Raw genomic sequence first — 16,755 nt, forward strand, 5'->3', positions numbered from 1 at the left:
TTATCAGCCAACCAATAAACTTGTCTGGATCTGCATTTAGGCACTACTCCAGACTTGAATACAGTTGAAAAGGCAAAACTTTGAATCACATCTCACTTTGTTATTCTATGTTTTTTATGGTGCGAAGCAATTTGAACTGCTTTGTTGGCGAAAGACGCGGCACAAATAAATCAATCTGCGGTTTTGATTCGATTGAACGGGTAAGCTATAAAATACATAAATATATTCTGACAAAAGGTTCATTTCACTGAAGTTTGGCGAGTGTCTCCAGGTTGACATAAGAAAAGAGGTTCTAAAGCGTTTAGGTTAGAGGTCATTTATTGTTCTCTCCAGACTGGGCCAGAGCAAGGCGAATGATATGCAGTTAAAAAAATAAAATAAAATAAAAATTAAAAAAGGCATCGTTCAGCCCAACAGTCATAGTGAAGCATCAGTCCACAGGCACTGTGCATGGAGTTTACCACCAACCGTCAGACTCCGCCCGCCTCGCTGTCTGCTCGCCGTTCGTACAAGTCACAGTTCCGTCCCTTCTTCCTGCGGCGGCTCCTCTGATGCAGAGGGCTCGGTGACTTCGGTGGCCGAGCGGTCTTGGTCTGTGTCGACCGGCGGTGGCTTTTCGTCAACCTGAGCCGAGCCGTCCGCCCGGGTTCTGTGGTTGGGCGTCGGATCCGTCTGGGCGTTTCTCTCCTCCGTGGCGTCCCAGTCCGGGTTTGAAGTCTGAGGTAGACTGGCCAAAAGTTCCTACGCACACGTCCAGCAGGCGTCAGGTTGGAAACGTGGAACGGATTTTGTTACCTTTCGAACTTGAATGTTTGGAAATGCACCTTCTGTCTCTCCAGGTCGTTGTCCCTCACAGCGCTGAGCAGACTCTCTGTGAAGTTAGCCAGCTCCTGGTATTTCTGTTTTTGGTTCTCTAGCTCGTTCTCTAGGAACTGCACTTCCTCGTGCTGGAAAAGAAGAAGGGTTCCATAAAGTTCTTTTAAATCAGTTTTTTTTAATTTTATTTTATTCTTATTATTATTTAAACTGAACCAAACAAACATGCAGAGCGTCTTGTCTGCTCAGTGTGAAAGTGTTTTCACCTTAAATTCCAGCAGGTTCTGCATTTGCTCGAGGTCTGACACCATCAGATCGCCATCTTCATCAGCTTCTTCATCCTCATCGATTACTTCGATCTTCTGCCAAAAACACAAATTGGATAAATTGACCCTTCCTTTCTTTTGCAATCGATTGCTTTCATAAAAACGGCCACAGACGTGCAGAGAGAGCTGCAGCGAAATGGTTCAGTTCGCAGCACAGACGCACAGATCCAATGTTAGTATGGGTATCAGTATTGGTCCTGATAATGAAAAACTAATTCTAGATCTGGTGTCGGTGACAATGTGCCCGGTCCGTAAGGGCAGATCTATTCAGTCTAATTCTATGCTTTGTGCTTTATTAATTATTCAACATTATATTTAGAATTCCCAATTGCACTTTCTGAACCGTTTGAAAGAATTCCAAAATAATTATGTTTTTTTTACATCAGCTATTCTACTCCTAATTTTGCTGACTCACCACAGTTTGGGTGACCAAACTTGTGAAGCTATTGGTCTGCAATGGTGTGGTACTGATTTATCAATGGAATTTGTAATTCAGTACATTTCTGTCTGTGTTTAAAAGAAACACTTTAAGTCAATTCGGTTCTGATGTTCTGTGGAGGATTTGTGTCTGGCCACATGTTAGAATGGCTTAAACAAAGTCCAGCAGAGAATCTGTTGAGACCTGAAAACGTGATGCTTACAGATCTGCTCTGAAAAAATCAGTCGGAGCTCGAGTTATTTTGCAAAGAAGAACGGCCAGCGGTTAAGCAGATGTGCCTTTTCTGATTTAAAAACAACGTAAAACGTTCATGTATCCTCTTTTCCGCTTGTGTTGATTGATCACATGCAGGCTCAATAAAGGCCACTGAAGTTTGTGATTGAGACGTTGGAAAACGTGGAAAAGTTTGAGGAGGGTGAATATCTGCTGAGGCACTGAAGCTTTGGTCCTTCAATCTCAGGTAAAGTTTTGCGTTTCGACCAATCCAACAAGATATGCGATTACTCTCCCATCCCACGTTCTGTGATAAACAGCAAACTGCAACTTTCTACCGCAGCGTCGGGTGACTGATGAAATACCACATTATCGGCCAGTGGAGCAGCAGCGGACGCGTAACTTTCATCGTCTCCGTCTCTGTGGTGCGAATCGACAGTCCCGTCTGTGTTTGAGAACACAAAGCGAGAAATGAATCAATAAGCGCACGAGTTCACGCGTCCAAATGAACCGGCGGGCCCCACCTTCGGACATGCAGACCGAGCCGCCGTCGTTCAGGTCATCTGCGAGTTCGGGTGTCCTGAGGTGATCCTCGTCGGGGCTGGCGGCCGCTGGGGACTGGCTTCCTGGAGACGGGTTGGTGAACACGGCGGGCCCGCCTTTAGGGGGCGGGATTTCGATCCCCATCAGGCGGTACTTCCTCCGTCTGTTGCTGATCCACGTCTGCATGAAGAGATTTACGCAGGAGGCAACATGTAGACAGAAACGACTGAAGGAATGGTCAGACCAATAAATGTAGAAAAAAAAAAAACGTTATCCGGTCAAAAAAAAAAAGACAGCTGAGAGGAAAGTTGAGGTTCCTCTATATTTGTGCCAGAATTTAGCCTGTTTCAAAAAATGTAAACAAAACAGTTCAGTCGTGAAAAGAAGAAAGGAAATAAAGGGGGGAAGAAAACAACACAGAAAGTATGGAGGAAAGACAGAAAGAAAAACAACCAACAAACAGAAGGAAAGAAAGAGAAAAACAAAAAATAAATAAAGAAAGAAACAATAGGGGCATGGAAAAGAACCAAAGAGGGGAAAAAAAGGAAAAAGAAAAAGAAAGAAACAAAAACAGAAAAGAATAGAGGACAGAAACAAAAAGAAAGAAAAATCACAAAAAAGTAAACTGGACAAAGGAAAGAAACAATAAAAGGAAAGAATAGATGAAAAAAGAAAGAAACCAAACAGAAAAATGAAGGAAATAAACATCGAAAGAAAAAGAGAAGCAAAGACAAAAGCAAAAGAAAAGGATGGAATAGAGGAAAGAAACAGAGAACAAAAACACCAAAAATGGAGGAAAGAAACAAAACAAAACACAAGAGACAGAAAGAAAGTCTTTCCCCAGAATCTATTTCCTTTTTCCAACCGAACCGAATCTGAACACGACTTAAGCTAAACGTCAAACCTTTGACTGCACAGGAGCTTTGCTAAATGTTCTCCTTTCACGTCGATCAGAATCGTTTCAACCATCCCAACCAGAAAAGTTACTAAATCCTCAGACTTCCTGTGTTCTCTCTGAAAAACCATTTTTCCTTTCTGGCACCAAACATCCCTGTGAGTGAGAAGTCAAAGGGCTGGAAGTGTGTGTGTGTGTCTGATCCAATCCAGATTAACTATATTTAGCCTAAAAGCATTCTTACATTGGCCCCGATATATATATCACTGCATGATTTTTAAACAACTTTGTGTAAACAAGTTAAAAAAGAAAAAAAGTCTGTGACCCAGAAAAGCTGCTTGTTCCAATTTTGTGATGGCGCTCAGGAGAATCCACAGACGTCCCTCTGGTTCCGTCTGGTACATTCACATTCATCTTTAGCTGGACTTTAGAGCCAAAGCTAAATAAAAGACCCAAGTGAATCAGTTCATGTCTGAAGTGCGTTTCCGGCAAGACGCAGCTCGGCTTTCTGTGACGGCGGGCCACCGTTTCCGGTACAGACGCAGCCGGAGGGGAAAGTCGCGAGAGGGATGACTGGCCTCCATGCTGACGCCTCACATCTAAACTAACGGTCAGGAATCCCAGGAGCTGAAACGTACGCGGCTCTTCAGACAAGAGCACCCTTCGGCTCACCCTTCGGCGAGGAGCTTTACCTTGACGATTTCTGTGTCCACGTTGAGCTGGTTGGCTGCGGCAGCGATCTTCTCTCTGCACACCGAGCCCAGACTGGTCATGCCTCGGTCCCAGTAGCGCTTCAGCTGGACGAGATCGCCGTCGCTGAACTGGGTCCGGTCCTGCAGCTGCGGGGGCGACAAGCAGACGGGAATCGGACCGGTAAAGGGGTTCTGGTGCAGCTTTGAAAAGTCCAGAAAAAGTATTGAAATTGTTGTAGTGGTGCAGTGTGGGAGAAACATAATTAAATGAGGAGAAATGTTTGGATTTCAAGATTCCCTTACAATTCCTAAAAGGAGCTAAATGTTACAACGCTCAATAAATGAAGTGGATTTTTACATTTATTTATGTCTAAATGAAATATTCTACTTAAGTTTGGCATTTGAGTCATTGATCTTTTGGTTTTTGACTGACAGACATGAATGCAGTCTTTCAAAATTAAAATAGGATTGCATTACTAATCTCCTCTAAGGTATAGCTCCTAATCTAGTTATGGCTAAAACATCAAACAAAAGGTAGAAAATAATTTTTTTTTTACATTTCTCAATAAAATAAAGCCACCAATGTGTTTTAACATATCTGCTTTAGTCCTTTCAACTCTAAGAGGTATGGATTTTGAGAAAGTGCTGATTAATTGAAAAAAATAAATAAATCCATAATGGCCACACAGCACAATGCGTCCAGTTTTACGAATCGTGGACTCTACAGATAATAATGCTGCAACACAGTTAGTATTTACGTAGTTCAATGCAAATATTTGGCACTCAAATGTCCAGAAGGTAATAAAAAGCTTTAAGAAAATCGAAAATATAGTTTTGAAACATGACAATATACTTGGAGATTTATTTCAATTCCATTCAGATACTTTATGGATTCCAGAGGGAAATTGAATGTTGACTCATTTTATTCAAGGTCCTTTGAAAAGAGTTGTTGTAGATGCTGATGGCTCTCCTGTAGCAGTCTGTATTGCAACTAATCTGAGGAAGCTCCTGACTAAAGACACTTTTATCTAAATTTCCTCAGTAAAATGTTCAAGTTTGTAGAAAAAAAACGTCGTTCTCACACCAGGGAACAAAAACGAGAAAACCCAGTTGAATGGCCTCAAAATGGTGTCAACATATTAAAATACAAACAAAAGTACTTTTTATTCTCCTCTAAGCGTCTAATTTCTTAACAAAATGAACAAAAACAAACATTTTTAGACACTTCGGTAGCCACTCCTCAGTAAATGCTTGAATTTCTAAACCAAAAGATGAAAAATTGCAACGCCTGTAAAGTTCGGGAGTCACCTACGTGCAAGAGAAATGACCAGATCGTTCTTATGAAAGCAAGCGTTGCTGCCCAGGAAGGCAGGAAGGCCCACAGTGATGTACAATCTGGGTTCCACGGCGGAGAAAATAATAAATAACAAAACAAGGGCCGTCTGCTGGAAGAGGTCAGACTGAGGGAGCTGCTTTCCGCTCTCCACAGCGAGCATATAAAGACTGAACAAGTTTGATTGATGTGAAAACGGTTGCAAAACGAAGGCCTCCTCTCTCTAAAAACAACATGGCCGACAGATTCGGGGCTTCTGAACCAACCGCAAGATATTTGGAGTAACATCCTGTGGAAAGATGAGACTGAAATGGAGGCATGTGGCAACAACCCACGGCGTCAGATGTGGCTGCTTTTTATAAGCTGAGCCACCGTCTAAAAACATGAGGTAAAACCGTTCTAGTGGTTAAGTTAGTAAAAAAAAAAGAAGATTTTATTTCAAGAAAGTTGTACAAATAGCTGTTCTTGTATAATTTTTGTTTTTTCTTTACTTCTTGTCGCACTATTGTCAGAAATTTTAATTGAGAGCCCAACATAGAGCTGTGCAGATGGTTTTAGAAATGTTTTACAGAGGAAAACAAAACACGCTGTCTCCATGGAAACATGGTAGTCAGAAAATATTGGAAAATGAATTGGGCAAAACACAAGACAGTCCTGGAAGAAAATACGTCACAGTTTGCTTGATGTAATGGCATAATTTTCATCAGAAGTCGTACCTTTTTAAAGTACAGAAAAAATATATATTTTTTATGGCACAATAAAAAAAACCTTTGTGAACCTTCGTTTAGGAACTTTCTAGAAGTTGATCAAATACTCACTGTTCTCTTTCTGGAGCTGTTGATTACCCAGGGGGCAGCAGACACACCGAGTGAAGGCTGTGTTTAAAAAACACAAGTTAATCACATTAAATCCCTCTGAGGAGTAACGACACATGGAATGGAAACCTGTCCTTACCTGTGCACTGCGTTCGCCTGGGACTGAGGTCTGTACTGTGAGGGAGTAGCTGCCCTGAAGCGCCGCGCTGCCGGGAAGCGCCGCCGGTCTGGAGCCCGTGGCGGGAGGAGTGCGGTTCCCCTTGGCGACAGACGCTTCGCCTCCCGTCGGGCTGGTCACCGGCTGCTCCCTGTGGATGTACGCCTGGGCGGCCATGTTGGCCAACTCCTCCTCCCTCAGCCACTCGTCCTCTTCGTTTCCCGTTTCCATGGCAATGGAGAAGTTGTGACCGGCATCCAGTGGGTGAGGCGCTGGCCTGCAGGTCGCCTGGCTTCTTGGAGCGGACGCTTGCCCGGACCTCGGGCGCTCCTTGTCGCCCGTCTCCGACAGGGTGAAGACTTGCTGAATCCGAGGCGTTTGTTCAGAAGAGGGCCCCGCGTTCTGCGCTGGGAGGGAGGCTCGAGGCTTTTGCGGCGCAGGCGGTTGAGGTTGGGGGTTGGAGTGAGGTCTGGGCTGAAGCTGAGATTGGGATTGTGAAGACGACGACCAAGGGCGAGTTTGCACAGTACCGTATTGTCTAGTCCAGCTGTGGGGTACCAGCCCTGCGCCGGCACTTATCCCCCCATCCCCAACGGATAAAGTGCCCTTCCTAATTGCAGTGTAGACTAAAGAACCTGAGGCAGACGTCAGGGGTGGGAGTGTGGAAGAGGGAGTCAGTAACTTGGAGTGGATGGGTGAGGACGTGGAAGTGCTCCTGCTCTGCAGAGCTTGGTTGATCAGAGACGAAGACGCGCGGATGGAGATCTCGGAGTCCGACTGAGACTGTGGGGCTTGAGGCCTCGGTCGAGAGCGGGGAACGGGGTTCAGAGAGTAAATCCCAGTCAGTATTACGTCGTTGTTGTTGTTGCTTCCGCTGCTGAGGGGTGAGGATGACGACGGAGAGGAAGACGCCGAAGAGAGAGCGGGGAAAGACGAGGATGGGGGGAGGAGGTGTACGCGGTTCTGGATGTTTCGGGCAGCGGTTATATCAGCAGGAAGCAGCGCCCCCGTCGCTAGGCTGTGATTGGACAGCACGCTTCCAGCCAGGGCGGAACCGGAGAGCAACCCTCCAGCTATTCCGTGGCTCGACAAGGGATGAGACGCGCTTCCGTTCTGCTCGATCTTGGAGGCCAGTTTTCGTCGTTTGTTGCCAACCCATGTCTGCAGGAAAGAAAACGTAGGATCTGTTCAGGAACCCGATCCAACAAGGAATCGGTATAAGACTTTACCGAAGGTATCAGCAAAACACACCTACTCTACAAACTAGACTCATTTCCTATAAAGCAAGCGGTCTTGCTTCCTTCCCGCTTTTTCACGGGCGATTTTCACCGGCTTACCCGGACAACGCTGAAGTCCAACTTGGCCTCTTGAGCACACTGCAGAATCAGCTGGAAGCAGGCCTTGCTCTGGTTGGTCATCCCGTTCTCATAGTAGCGTTCCAGGATCCTCTGCTGCTCAGCCGTGAATACAGACCGAAGGTTCATCTGACAGACAAGCAGAAGGACGGAAACCCCTCAGATCACAACAAATCGGCCGCTGATCAACTTCAAGAACAGCAACTTTTTCACAAAGGTCTATATAAGGTGATGGGATAAAGGGACTATCCGGCCTTTAAAAGAGGGTGGCAAGAATTTTCTGCTATGACAGAGTTACTTTATTTCTAAGCACTGGGGAATACTTTGCTATTGGTAATAGTGACCTACTAAATAATTCTATTATTTTAAGTTCAACAGATATTTACCAAAATATTTGCTGTAGCAATTGTAGTGAAAATGGGTCTTTAGAAAGTATTGATTCAGTGGAGGTGTGTGTTGCACTTCATTGTGAAAAGTGGAAACAACATATCTTTTTTCTTTTTCTTAGTTTCTGTTGATTTTTACCTGCCTTTATTTTCTGTCAGATTAGATAGAAAGCATCTAAGATCCTGAGTTTCTTGTGACAGATTTTCAGTTGGGTTCAGACAAGGACTTTGACTGGGCCACATGTCAATATGCTTAGATCATTCCATCAAAGCTCAGGCTTGCTGTCCTGATCCTTTATCAGTCTAACTGCATTGTATGTTAATTTCCCCCAGAGATTAATTACTGTAGTAGTGATATCACAACAACAGAAACATATTTATGTTATTTAGCATATTTAGAATTGACATACTCACAGTCTGCAGGCCACGCCTCTGTGGCCACGCGTCCATTTCACTACTAGAGGGGAACGAGGCAGCCATGCAGATCACAGCACCACCTCCATTTTTCTAGATGCCCGCTGTCGACTTTGAAGTCGTCTTGCCACACTGTGCCTCCCACACCTCTGTGTGAAATGGCTGAGGAGGAAAGCAAAGCGGACATAATCTTTATTCCAAGCGAAAAAGAAACAACGTGTACACTGTGTAGAGGCCCATTGAAAGTGTAGCTTCCACTATATCTTATTTGCATGTGGAAATCCTGAAACTAATGGAAATTAATGGAGTTAATAATTGCTGTGACGATTGATCTATGTTGGATTGTATAACTTGTCTTTTTCACCACACAATTTACACTTGTGTCACACTTAAAAGAGTTGTATTTGATTGCTTACTGTAATAACAATGTAACTTCTTAATGGAATGAGTTGCTGTTTGTGTTTCAAACTACAAAAAAAAAAAAAAAAAAAAAAAAACACTGGATGACTTTGCATATTAATTCAAAGCTCCTAAACGCTCTGATCAAACCCAAAAACAAAAACAAAAAAGTATTAATAAATCAAGTAAAATGTATTTCACATGATTGTTCTGTACAACAGTAATCGTGTGTGTGTTTGTTTATTTAATCATTATTATCATGGTTTTATTGATTTTCCGATCTCAACAAATGGAATAATATTTAGACATTTTCGCGATGCTTCCCTATCTTATACATATTGCCATATATATATGTATATAACTATTTTTATAAAGCCTTAAAGTGGGTACGATTAAAAAATTAAAATAAAATAAACATAGCGTTCAGTCGACCGACTTATTAAGTATAAAGTATAAAGTGTGGCCCATTCGGAGTTTTAAGGAGGGTTTGGTAAACACAAAGTCCCACACGGGAATGTTGTGCGACCAATAAGCACACAGCAGGTTTATTTTGGCAGGCAGACTGCGCATGGCTACAGTCAATATGGAATCTCTGCGGCGAGAATTAGCAAACAAACAGCGGGCACGTCGACCGAGTCCGCCGTCAACGCGTCAGTCAGCGGCTTTAAAAACTCACGAACCACGCAGGAAGCGCCCGACTGAACTCCACGACCGGGACCGAGAAAGTGAACAGACCGAGGGGAGAGCCGCTCCGCCGCGGCGGCCGTGCAGGCCCAAAGAGCCGCCGCGCGCGAGCCAGTCCACGCTAAGCTAGCGTTAGCATAGCTTCCCCCCACACCCCCAATGGATAGCCGCAGCTAAAGTTTTCCTTCAAATCTATGATTTCCCGATCCCGGAGAGCTTCGTCCTGCTGGCCCCGGCCCCGGACGGGAGTAAAACAAAGCCGCTCTTCCTCCGCGGGCTTCTCTTCAAAGTGAAATCACTTTCTTTCATACCATTTCTGATGTCAAAATCAGACGGACGCTCCAAATCAGCAGATTTCTTCCCCGGTCCCCCTTTTTGCTAGACAATGAAATCAGAATGTCCCGATCATCAATTCTAATCATGATTGTGACGTGTGCGCAGACAGGAGCCAATGAGCGCCCGAAATCAAGGCTGTGACAGCCGAAGGGGCTGAGGACCGAGTCCCGTGGCCCCGCCCACCGTTGACTTTGTTCTGCGGGCTGCTGGAGGGGGAGGTCACGCAGTACGGAAGCAGGCAGTGGGAAATGGCCTGTTTCCTCCTCACAGTGGGGTTTGTTGAAGTGATGTAGCGCATTAGTGTTATTTTGGATAGGGCGCGGATATTCACAGCTGGAGCAGCTGAATGGAGATGCTCTGCAGAGCCTGAATGCAAATGTGTGAAGATGCGTGCCATAATTGAACCAATTATATATATATATATATATATATATATATATATATATATATATATATATATATATATATATATATATATATATATATATATATATTATTACTGTTGTTATTATTATTTTTTTACATATCCATGGAATCATATTATACCCATATTTACCACAAACGTTGTCCTTTTTCTTGTTTCATTTCCAATGTTTAGAGGTTCTGACTCCAAATATTACATTTTAGCAACATAAATGAGTTCCTGCTTGCACATAACAATGATAATAATAATTTTAAAAACTTGTCGACTGTTTTTTTTTTCTGGAGTCATGGAGGTGATGGTACACAGCAAATGGTGACCTGCATATGTTACACTTTAAGAGTAAAGTTTACGCCACACTCATTGATCATTCAGGTCCAAATTCCCAGTGTTGAAAGAGGATTATATTAATTAATTTATGCACTTTCAGAGTACAAATTAACTCTTTTATGATTACGTTGGACTTTTTCAACGTAAAAAATAAGAGCATAAAAATGAACTCTGTCAGAGTATCTAAACTATAAGATATAAAGGTATGAGTTTTGAATCATCTAAATGCTATAGTTCTAAATGCTCTTTTACAAGGATGTTTCGAAACATTTAGCCTTAAATTAAAAATAATTGCACACGACCGAGCGAACGGAAAGTCCAAGTAGACTTCATTTTAGTTTGCGGCGTTATGTTAAAAAGTTTCAAGTATACAGTGACTGAAGCAAATTAAAGGATATCCTTCATGTAAAAAAAAACATTTTAAATGCCAGAATTGCTTGCATTCCTCGCACTGGCAATTGCACCTTAGTCATTAGCGATTGTGGACAAAGACAACCCCAATCGACACAATTTGAAAAGTGTAAAAAAAAAAAAAAAGACACGCTTCAAAATGGTGTCATTTTTTTTACTACAACATAAACATCTTCAGTTTTTCAAACGGGTTGATGTGGCAAAGAGCTATTCTAAAACCTACAAAAACAATGTCTTGTACAACAGCACACACACAAGAACCACATACAGAACATCCTTCTCAAAGCCTGCATGTCGTCCTGAGGTCAAAAGGTCGGAAAAAGGCAACCGGCCAATCGTCAGCAGAGAGGGCGTCAAGCTTAACTTCCCTTCACCGCGGTGCAGGAGTGGAAATGTTAGTCAAAGTGTCTGATAGCAAGAAAATAATTCTAATTCTAGATCTCAGAGGTGCTAACATCAAAAAGTTATACAGAGTTAAACCCCTTTCAGCTTTTTAAAAAAAATCTATAAATCAGTCTGCAGCCAAGTTGCTCTACAGATTAAATAAATATTATTAGGACTTAATTAATAAAATGGCAGCAAATGTGCTTATTTCATAACTTCATAACCTTTGACCTTCTCTCTCTGGTCTGTTTAACAGCTACAGTCTCAGATCAACTCATCCCTCCAGGACTGTCAGCAGCAGAAACAGCAACTTTATACCTGTTGGGAAAAATATATTACATTTGCTTTGCATTGTCCCCTGATGATGGCAGTGATATAGTAATACAGGTTGTTTCTATTTTGTTGTATGGTGGTTTTGTTCAATGTGTGCCTTTTTTTAAATTTGAGCCCCTGGCCATCCAAAGGTCTCTGCACAGCCCTGTCAAAATGAATGACAAAACAAAACACATTCAAATTTGCTGCAATAATAATAAAAATAGCTATAATAATATAAACTTGTGGTGACTTGCATGCACTTTTGTCAGAGAGAGAGTGTGTGCATGTGCGTGTGTGTGTGTGTGTGTGTGTGTGTGTGTGTGTGTGTGTGTGTGTGTGTGTGTGTGTGTGTGTGTGTGTGTGTGTTTGTGTGTGTGTGTTCCTCGTGTGATAAATGGCGGCCAGCTCCTGCAGGTGCTCAAGTCAGGAATGTGCTGGAACCCCGCGAGGACGGATGGAACCGAACTGTTGTGTTCTCTGTTTAAGATTTATTGATTGAGTCACATTTTTTATTTTATTTTTTTTAACTTCTTCATTTGTTTATTTTTCGACGCCGCTCTTGTTGAATTCATCCCATGACGTCACCCGTCTTCCACAACCCGCAGCAGGGGGGCGCTGCGCCTCACAGCTCGGGCGAGCTCGCGCTCCGGCGCCCGACGACTGAAGCCGATCATCACATTGGATAGAGAGAGAGAGAGGGAGAGAGAGAGAGAGGAGAGAGAGAGGAGAGGGAGAGAGGAGAGAGAGAGAGAGAGGAGAGAGAGGAGAGGGAGAGAGAGAGAGAGAGAGAGAGAGAGAGAGAGAGAGAGGAGAGAGAGAGAGAGAGAGAGCGGCGACCTGCTGACACCTCCTCACCTTGCGCTGTGGCACGAACTGCTACCGCAACGTGGCTGCCATGGCAACCCGTTGCTATCAGCTGGAGCGCTGATAGCATTTAGCATGTCTCGGTTCATTAAAACCAGCTGCGGTGGAGGCTATAGTGCTAGCAGTTGTGCGTTATAGCAGCACGATTTAGTACAGGATTGCATAAAGCCACTTTCTCCGTGTGTGTGTGTGTGTGTGTGTGTGTGTGTGTGTGTGTGTGTGTGTGTGTGTGTGTGTGTGTGTGTGAGAGAGAGAGAGAGGAGGAGGGGGCTACAGGGGGTACAGAGATCCTCCCTGTATGGTGTGCGTTGCACCATTCCGTATTATGCGTGGTGCCCCTCGTGATGCTGCAGCGAGGCGGGCGGGAGGAGTAGAGGGGCGGGGAGGGGTCGCTCCATCTCCTCGCGCGGCACCTCCGAATTCACTTCTCACAGAGCGCGCGGGGCTGCTGGCGGGAAGGCACGAGAGAGAGAGAGAGAGAGAGACAGAGAGAGAGAGAGAGAGAGAGAACCACAGAGGTGGGAGGGAGTGTGTATGTGTGTGTGAGAGAGAGAGAGAGAGAGAAGGGAGATAGCGTGTGCGTGCGTGTTTGTGCGCGCGTGCGGATTGCACCACCGCAGCCCGTTCACCGTTTCTGCAGGCGGCCGAGCTCCGATGGAGATAATAAACCCGCACTAGGGGCTTTTCTCTTTTCTTTTCTCTTTTTTTTATTTTATTCCCCCCCCCCTTCCTCCACCTCCTCCTCCTCGTCCTCCATCCTCTGATCCAGATGTGACCGACAAGTCGTTGCATGACGCCCGCATTCAGTCCCGCGTCGCTCACCTCGGAGAGACTGTGACACCATGGCTTTGGTTATGGAGCCTATCAGTAAATGGACACCGAAGCAAGTGCTGGACTGGATGAAAGGTAAGCGGGGCGGCCACGCTCCACGCCGCACCACGCCGCTTGTGGTTATAGGATGGTGATGACGCGGCGGCTGCTGCTGCTGCTGGTCGTGGTGGTGCAGGTTGGTGCAGGTTGGTGAGGAGGCCACATTCTGGGCATGAGTGTTCCCCTCGCGCTCAAAGCTGCTGCGGGACTGTGACGTGGGGGAGAGGGGTGGGGGTACGGGGGGTTGAAGTGACCGATGAATTAAAAAGCCACAAAACGGCGGATGAAGATGTGTGAGCAGTTGTCGCGGAGGATCATCATCATCATCACCACCATCATCATCACCACCATCATCATCATCACCATCACCATCATCACCATACAGCGGCGGCGCTCATCAATGAATGAGGAGGAGATGTGTCATCTTCACTCGCTGGCACATGCCCTCCAGCGCACATCTCCACGCGCCGTGAAGGCTGCTGAATGCACTCACTCACTCACTCACTCACTCACTCACTCACTCACTCACTCACTCACTCACTCACTCACTCACTCACTCACTCACTCGCCGTCACCCAGTTTCAGCACCGCGGACAGCGCAGTGCTCACTGGCTTTCTTTGCAGCGCGCCTCGCATATATCGGCGCCTTCGAACGAACGACTAATCGAATAGGAGCGCGTACGAGTCTATGTGTGTGTGCGCGCGCGTGCGTGGCCGTTTCACACACGTTGCTCATTCCACAGAGATCTGTGAAAGAAAGCTGCGTGAGGCCTGCTGCTGACAGACGACGTTAAGGAAGAAAGGAAAGAAAGAAGGAACGAAGGAAGGAAAGCTGGTGCTCGGTGCGCGCAACGCTTTTACTTTAGAGCATGACTTAATCACTGGTTGATTGATGACTCCGAGTCAAAACAATTCGTACAATTCATGCTTGAGCCACAGAGTGAGCTACTTCCTGCGTTTGTCTTGTGAAGGGAAGGATTTTTGTTCACATTTTTCCACTTACAAATCACACATACGTCACGTGTTTCTTTTGGGATTTATTTATCCATTTATCGTGATACCGCGAAGTTAAGTCCAGTGCTGGAGACATTTTTTGGGCAGCGTCATGCTGTCGGGATGCTTCAGCTGGTGGTGGGAAGGAAGAAAGGCTTAAAGGCAGGAAACTCGAGACTGGAGATTGAGAATCGGTGGCAAGACTTGGAAACCGATATCCCTCCTTAAATCGATATAGAATCAGGCGATTTTGTTATTTTTTTTTTAAAAAAAGGATGAACTCGGAAAAACTATTGAAAACCACTCAGAAGACTCACAAGGCCATGTCTGCTAAAAAATGAAATGACTTCTGAACGCTGTCGGTCTGAATTTCATTTAGGAGTATGTTTGTAAAAGGGGTCAAATACAAATTCACACACTTTTTCAGATTCTCATTTTAACCCCTTTCATTGTATAGCAGCCGCTACAGTGGACAGCTATCCAAAGGCCATTTTCTTGTGCTTCTTGTGAATTTTTATGTTACAAGTGCACACAGACCACTGAAGTGGACACTAATGCATCATAAAATACACTATCAACTACTGGCCATCAGTTGCAAATGCAAGAAATTATTTTTGTTCACTCCAATATGGCCGACAGACCAAAACAAAGCATGCCGACCGACTCCGTCCCTCCTTCTACTGTAGACCACTCTTGCAGGTAAAAAAAAAAAAACAAAAAAAAAAACAATACTACTGATATAGTTTTCAAATAACAATTTGAAAAATTACAATTCATCACCTAAAAAAAATAAATGCAATTTAAACCATGTTTTTCCTACTTTTTTATGCCTTAAGAAAATCTAAAAAAAAAATTGTGAAAAAATCCTGACACAAAGGATCATAATTCATGCATGAAAGAGTTAAAACATTTTGAATCTGTGCATGCCACTTTCTCTGTGATTTTGACAATTATCGCGATACAGTTTCAAATGAAAAGTCTTAGGTTTCTAAGACAGCGTAATTGACGTTGGAAACTGTTTGCTATCTCTCCACCATCTTGTAAAAACGTGCAAAATATCATCACGTTACTGAATTTTAAAGACTAGCCTGTCAGATGCTATTGACATTTTCAGTTTCACGATAATTTATTGACATCGATTTATCGTCACTGCCACAGAACCCGTGATTTTCCTTCCTCTTCACTGCTATGCAAAATACAATCGGTCGCGGCAGCGTCACACGTCTGCGAGACACACGAGCAGCCAAATTGGGACAAGCTGGGTGTGGAGAATAATTCAGTCATTCATCGCCTTATTCATTTATGTGCCGTGGAGTGTTTGTTCGGAAAGCTCGACTTCCTACATGTTGCCCGGGCAAAGACACTGAACACGACAGAACGTGTTGAATTCGGCGAGAGCCGTTTCCTCCCGAGTGTGTAAATCACACTGAGAAAAACAGGACCGGGCGCAAGAGGACAAACAACATGACTGATGGTGCTTATTTTCGGACACGACCCAAACCCGGTCCTGGTCACACTCCGCTGCTTTTGAGCCATTCAGACTGAGCTATGTGAAATTTGGCATGCAAAATTTTTACTTTTTATTCAAGAAAGAAGAAGAAAAAGAAGAAGAAGAAGAAGAGAGAGACAGGCTTGCTTTCCAAATTACAGCAAATGTATTTTGTGCTAGTTTATAATTCCCAACTCATATTCGGTCACAGATTTATCATGAAGTCACAGAACAGATAACAGTATTTATCTAGTATTTCATAATTATCTTTCATTGTTTCTTTAAAAAAAAAAGGAAGCATGTTTCCCAGCCTCCTTCACGAACCGTGCGATCAGATCTTGTGTCTTTGGCACCGGTGTAAACCTGGAAGTGTTAATCCTGTATTAATCTGCGCGCTTACACAGCCTTAGCTTTGGCCTCTCAGCTGGGATCGCCTCGTCGCCGCCATCTTGGTCCAAATGGTCCCGCTGCGTTTTGGAAAGGCCTTCGTTTGAAGTCTGCAGCCATTTTTCTTCGTCTTATTTGACGCGGGAGAGCTAAACGTTTGTGTTGAGGCCTTTTCATTAGCGTCGTTCGTTTACTAGAAATCGGTCGAGACATAGAAAGGACTCACGTTAGCTGACAGTTGCTATGCGGTGATAAGTCTTGCTGTAAGAACCCTCAAACAATCGTCGTTGCTTTTCAACAAAAGTCACAATATCTTGCAAAAACCCCATAAAACTGCCGTCAACCCTTGAGCTTTCTCATGTTTTCTCACATTATAGCTAAAACGTTGGAGGAAACTTTATCAATTTGCTTTCTGATTGAGTAGAAAAAAAAAGCTACATTTCAATTTTCTAAAAAAAACCAAATACCACAAAGCTGAGAACTGGGCC

At 44.1% G+C, this 16,755-nt stretch overlaps 2 protein-coding genes across 4 annotated transcripts in view; one reads left to right on the forward strand and one right to left on the reverse strand.

The window, feature by feature from the left end:
* Nucleotides 1-300: 300 nt before the first annotated feature.
* On the reverse strand, nucleotides 301-9,874 carry hdx (highly divergent homeobox). 3 transcript variants are annotated; one of them, XM_055034615.1, is made up of 11 exons: nucleotides 9,779-9,874; nucleotides 8,385-8,546; nucleotides 7,567-7,713; nucleotides 6,212-7,390; nucleotides 6,076-6,132; nucleotides 3,925-4,071; nucleotides 2,319-2,517; nucleotides 2,160-2,239; nucleotides 1,083-1,178; nucleotides 825-947; nucleotides 301-741 (listed from the first exon to the last, which is right to left on the reverse strand). In XM_055034615.1, exons 2-11 carry the CDS (start codon nucleotides 8,448-8,450, stop codon nucleotides 514-516), a joined length of 2,322 nt encoding a protein of 773 aa, XP_054890590.1. In that variant the 5' UTR covers nucleotides 8,451-8,546; nucleotides 9,779-9,874; the 3' UTR covers nucleotides 301-513. The 3 variants fall into 3 exon arrangements, with proteins under 3 accessions (XP_054890590.1, XP_054890591.1, XP_054890589.1); XM_055034616.1 differs by lacking the exon at nucleotides 9,779-9,874 and adding an exon at nucleotides 9,519-9,755; XM_055034614.1 differs by lacking the exon at nucleotides 9,779-9,874 and adding an exon at nucleotides 9,464-9,755.
* A 3,098-nt stretch (nucleotides 9,875-12,972) lies between these two features.
* The window catches only part of si:ch211-26b3.4 (connector enhancer of kinase suppressor of ras 2), a 68,897-nt gene continuing 65,114 nt past the window's right edge, over nucleotides 12,973-16,755 (forward strand). The window contains 1 exon segment of the mRNA XM_055034246.1: nucleotides 12,973-13,434. Within this exon segment, the coding sequence (XP_054890221.1) occupies nucleotides 13,371-13,434 (64 nt within the window). The 5' untranslated portion in view covers nucleotides 12,973-13,370.

This window comes from Poeciliopsis prolifica, unplaced genomic scaffold, assembly GCF_027474105.1.
Source record: "Poeciliopsis prolifica strain line A6 unplaced genomic scaffold, Auburn_PproV2 SCAFFOLD009, whole genome shotgun sequence".
In the NCBI taxonomy this organism is placed as follows: domain Eukaryota; kingdom Metazoa; phylum Chordata; class Actinopteri; order Cyprinodontiformes; family Poeciliidae; genus Poeciliopsis; species Poeciliopsis prolifica.